The 5,357-nt window shown below is 37.1% G+C and overlaps 1 protein-coding gene across 1 annotated transcript; it reads left to right on the top strand.

The window, feature by feature from the left end:
* The first annotated feature begins 391 nt into the window (after positions 1-391).
* Positions 392-3,832, top strand: LOC146699201 (asialoglycoprotein receptor 1-like). The gene is made up of 4 exons (XM_085472169.1): positions 392-735; positions 1,046-1,387; positions 1,505-1,593; positions 1,688-3,832. The coding sequence occupies exons 1-4, from the start codon at positions 459-461 to the stop codon at positions 1,784-1,786; spliced, it is 807 nt and encodes a 268-aa protein (XP_085328295.1). The 5' UTR covers positions 392-458; the 3' UTR covers positions 1,787-3,832.
* The last annotated feature ends 1,525 nt before the right edge of the window (positions 3,833-5,357 follow it).

Genomic DNA, 5,357 nt, shown 5'->3' with positions numbered 1-5,357 from the left:
ACCCCAGCAACGAAGTAAAATATGCTGTTGGGATATGTTTAAAAATAAAAATGTTTTCTATTACAAAAACTGTATGCAGATACTTAAATCCCAAATATAATGGCAAACACTGAATTCAATATTGATCATATAACATTTGGTCATTACTGCAACGTTACTGCCCTCCTTTAGCAGTTTTTATAGTAGTAGACTGGTACCCTGTGTAGCCTGTCAAAAAAAAAATTAAAAAATTATAAGGGCAAAACGAATCTTTAATGTTTGTTTTACCCTTTTCTTGTGTGTACTGTGAGGAATCTAATACTACTTATACTATCTATTATCATTGTTAAGGATTTAGTCTCTGCTCCTGCTCAAAGTTCCCTCCTCGTAAGTACTACTACGTTGACAAAAAAATTAGCTGGAACGACGCTCAACAATACTGCAGAGAGAAGTACACAGACCTGGCCACCATTGAAAGCATGGATGATATAAGCAGGCTAAATTCATCTTTTTCCTACGACTGGGCATGGATTGGACTGCAGGATGACCCTGAATCCTGGAAGAATACGTTAGGCAATGACACCAACTCCTGGAGATGGGCAATAACTGGTGAAACGAGCAAAATTGATTACCACAACTGGGACTCTACTCAACCAGATTATTATCTTGCAAAAGAAACCTGTGTGATAATGGGTCTTGGAGGAAAGTGGTACGATAAAAACTGTGGTGAAAACAAAGCTTTTGCTTGCTACAATGGTAAGAAAATATTTTCATTCATGGATTTCACCTACTGACCTGACTACTGACTTCACCTGCATTTTTCACTGGCAGATTTGACAGAAAGCATCACTGAAGATTTGCTGTATAAAATATAAGAAAAACCTTAGCTCAAAAAGTTTGAACTTATTTGAAAACATTAAATTGATTATCCAAAACTTGTAATCATTCACTGCAATGCTAACTGATTAATATCCCTAATAAATTGAACATCTATCATCTGCCATGGATGCTTAAACACTTGCTTCATGTGTTTCCCCCTCACTGGTTCATTTTCTATCTGCTGCAGTTACAGAGCAAAACAAGAAAAACTACATGTACATCTCTACTACAAAAACTTGGACCTCTGCTCGAGAACACTGCATAAAACTAAGCATGAACTTGGCAGTGATCGAAAACAGTGAGGAGAACGCTGAGGTCAGTTCATTAAAACCAAACAGTGATGACATTTGGATCGGTCTGTACCGAGTGCCATGGACCTGGTCTGACAAGAGTCAGAGCTCCTTTAAAAACTGGCGAAGTTCCAGCCCAAATAACCCTCCGGGTAACCAGCATTGTGTGGTGGAGAATAACCTCCACGTGTGGGATGACGACATATGTACAATAAAATATGTTTTCATTTGCCATCAAGGTAAATGTTCAATAACACACACACACATAAAGAAAACTTGTCCTGACTAACCCTAACTCCTGTTTCTCAATTTGTCAAAACTTACTGTTATTTTATAACAACATGTCTCCTTCTAAGTTGCAAAGTTGAGGACGACAGTGAAGCTGAAGTTTGTGACTGATGTTGACTTAAGTGACTCTGCAACTAATGCCCAGATCCTCCAGCAGGTAAAATCCTTGTTTTTGCTTGTGGAAAAAAAAAAAGCAAACAAACAAACAAAAACTGAAAGAGCAACCTACTTATCTTTCCATTCTATCACAGCTAAGAGCCAAGCTAACAAGTCAAGGATTGACTGATTTCAAACTGCAATGGAACATTCAACCCAAGAAACAAGAGAACGAGGAGAATAGTGAAACTTAGAGAGATTTGGGGTGCTTTGGATCATTGCTCAGCCTTATAACTCAAGTGTGCTAAAGATTCAGGGCAGAAATTGATGACCAGACATTCTCCTGAAGGATTTTCTAATGTTTTAGAAAAAAATATATATATATTTTTTATGTTAAACTATGACAAGTCACCCAGTTACCAAAGCATAAAAGCAGCCCCAAAGCATTAGACTACCACAACTGCTTTTTTTGATGTGATATTCTTTTTATGAAATGCTGTGTGATTGTTTTTTGCATAGCACAGTAAAAATCTCCAGAAAGTTTAACTTTCGTCTCATTAGGCTAAATGGTTTGATAAACAGTTTAATGATTTTGAAACCTTAAATACTAAATTGACCTACGGTTTTGTTTTTATCTGATATGGTTAAATGTGAAATGTCTGACTTGGTTTTGTTTGATAAACAATTTGGTGTTTCTGAAGATAAATATTAAATTGACTCTTATTTTTTGTTTGTTATCGTCAGTCAGTAGCTAAAAGAATTAACTGGTATTTGTTTTATGTTTATTTTTTGAATTTTTGATCCTTCTACTGATTTGCAATTTGTTGTTATCAGTTAACAGCTATAGAGTTAACCGCTAATTGGGTTTCTATTCTGATTCTCCCTTAAATTGATTTCTGACATCAGGAAACAGCTATAAAGTTTGGCATTTGTTTGTGTCTGTTTTTGAATATTGATCAGTTTAATTTGATATTGTTATCTGTCTGTAATCAGCTGAAAGCTATAGAATTTCCGGTATATGTTTCTGATCCTTGCAGTTAATCTTGAGATTAATTTTTCATTATCAGTTGGTGACAAGTTAATAGTCTTGGGGTTAGTTTTTGCTTTTACATTTGATCTTATATTTGATTTTTGTCGGACTGATAAATGTTAACAGTTCTAAATTAACTGCTATTCTGTTTATGCTGTATAATTTTCTTTGATTGACTCTTATCTGTTTAATGTATAGTTAACTGAGTGAATCAATTCCTCAATTCATTCTCATATTTGTTTTGTTCGATTCTGAAATAATTACTGTTACGTTTATTGATAAATCAAATCTTATTATGTTTGATTAATTTCTTATCAAGTCTTGTTAGAGATTCTTTTTGAGTTAATTCCTAAGCTGAATTTTGGCATGGTTGATCTCATCTTTTATTAGTTTAATACAGTGTGTAGTGGCAATTCCTTTACTTTTGAATGATCAAACGTCCCGCAACTTAAAGTCCACAAGCCACTGCTGCACTGAGGTAATATTTCGTACACAGGCAAAAGAAGTCCATTGTCCAAACCTTTTAGTTGAGAGTTTTGGTTTTGGTTTATTTATCCATTTGGCAAGCAATAACAAGATCCTTCCTACTGCTTCTCCTGCTCTGGTAAAAAACCATAGGCCCACCCCAATGCATGCTGGTCCTATACCAGTCTCTTTATTTATAGAAACAAAATGGCCCTACAGCTCTTACTGACTAATTTAACAAAATAACAACAAACAAAACAAATCATTTAAAACAAAATATTAACCAACAAATAAACCCCAAAATATAAATAAACTAACAAACTTTAACTAATTTCAAAATAATAAAAAATAAAGAACAAATAGCTCCAACACTCCGGCCCCTAATTGTGCATACTATCACAATTACTTTAAAGTCCCAAAAGGAGGAGCTATTCCCTTAAACAAATCCTTAATTTTCATTGAGGATTTTCTTCACGATGAGGCTTCCAGTAGCAAAATAAGTTTTGTCACTGGCCTTTCCAAAACACTGGTCCTTGTTTGTAGTCTCACAGAACGCACCAAGCCTTTTGCATCCTGGTTTACATTTAAGACTTTCGCCATCATCCATGATCCTCTTGGAGCTGTAGCGTCTGCAATTAAAACAACATCTCCAGGTATAAGACATCTTTTAGTCCTCATCCATTTTTGTCTTTCTTGCATCAGAGGTAGGTACTCAGAAAGCCATCTCTTCCAGAACAACTCTGCCATGTACTGTACCTGTTTCCACCTTTTCCTGACATGCAAATCACTTGGATGAAACAGTCCTGGTGGAAAAACTGGTTTATTTTTCAGCAACAACAAGTGATTGGGTGTCAGTGCTTCAAGATCATTTGAGTCATCTGAAACTTTAGTAATGGGTCTGTCGTTCATTATAGCTTCAACCTCACAGAAGACTGTGTGGAGTCCTTCATCATCCAGAACTTGCTCCTTAAGAACTGAGGCTAAAATATTCTTTATTGAACGAATGAGACGCTCCCACACACCACCTTGGTGAGAGGCTGCTGGAATGTTGAAGTTCCATTTCATGCCATCCTGAACAAAAGCCTTTTGAATTTTGGCATGGTCCAGCTCAGTCAAACTTTCTTTCAACTCTCGATTCGCCCCAACAAAATTTGTAGCATTATCAGATCTGATGGTCGAAACTGGGCCTCGTCTACAGATGAACCTCCTCCCAGCATTTATACAAGAGTCCGTATCAAGTGTATATGCAATCTCCAGATGTACTGCACGACTGGTGAAACAGGTAAAAAGAACTCCATACCTTTTAAGGAGACTTCGTCCTCTTTTAACACTTATAGGTCCAAAATAGTCCACTCCAACCTTTGTGAATGGAGCTATGTCTGGCAGGACTCTCTCTTCAGGCAGATCCGCCATCTTTTGTTCAACAAACTTTCCTCTGTTGCGTCTACACGTGATACAACGAGAGATAATTTTCCTGGCAGCAGAATTTGCATTTAATATCCAGTAATTTTGTCTTAGTTTTGACAACATGTGTGCTCTTCCTGCATGTCCCAACCTTTGTTGGATATGGCGTAAAATCAGTGTTGACACATGCATATCTTTTGTCAAAATTACAGGATGCTTTAATTCCATAGGCATGGCTGCTTTATTCAATCGGCCACCCACTCTGAGGATTCCTGCATCCAACACTGGATCAAGTTTGTAGAGACAATTTCCCTTAGAGACTCCTTTGAGGCCATTGCAGATTAAAGCCATTTCAGTCGTAAATTTCTGTTGTTGTGCATATTGAAGAATAGCTTGTTCTGCCTTTGCCAAGTCTTCTGGAGTGAGATTTCCTTTCTTCAAAGTGGTCTTAAATCTTTCCATTCTTATCTCCACTTCTTTCTGACCTTCCGGATCATTCTTATTCAAACCTGCAGCAAGCAACTCTTTCCTCTTCTGTGCCAACAACACCAAGACCTCTTTCATCTTTAAAAGCCAGGCTACAGAGATTTTAAGTTTTGCCCAAGACGAGAAGTAGAGGATAAAATAGCTGGTAGGATTTTGTAATTCTCTCACAATGGCATTCATTGTCAGGTCCCTTTTGACCTCTGGGTCATCTGCAGAAATTACACTGTACTCCACATCCAGTTTAGGCCATTCCTTTTCTGACTCATAGAGAAATTCTGGCCCTTTTATCCATCTCCTACATTTGAGGAGATCCCCAGCTCTCATACCTCTGGATGCGTCATCTGCAGGATTCTCCTTAGAAGAAACGTATCTCCACTGATTCACATCTGTTGCTTCCCGAATAACAGCAATTCTGTTTGCAACAAAAGTATTGAATCTTC

The sequence above is a fragment of the Copadichromis virginalis genome, linkage group LG11, assembly GCF_057382275.1.
Source record: "Copadichromis virginalis isolate Kocher_CV1m ecotype Utaka linkage group LG11, C_Virginalis_male_GT1.1, whole genome shotgun sequence".
NCBI lineage: Eukaryota > Metazoa > Chordata > Actinopteri > Cichliformes > Cichlidae > Copadichromis > Copadichromis virginalis.
This window is presented reverse-complemented; position numbering and strand designations above follow the sequence as displayed.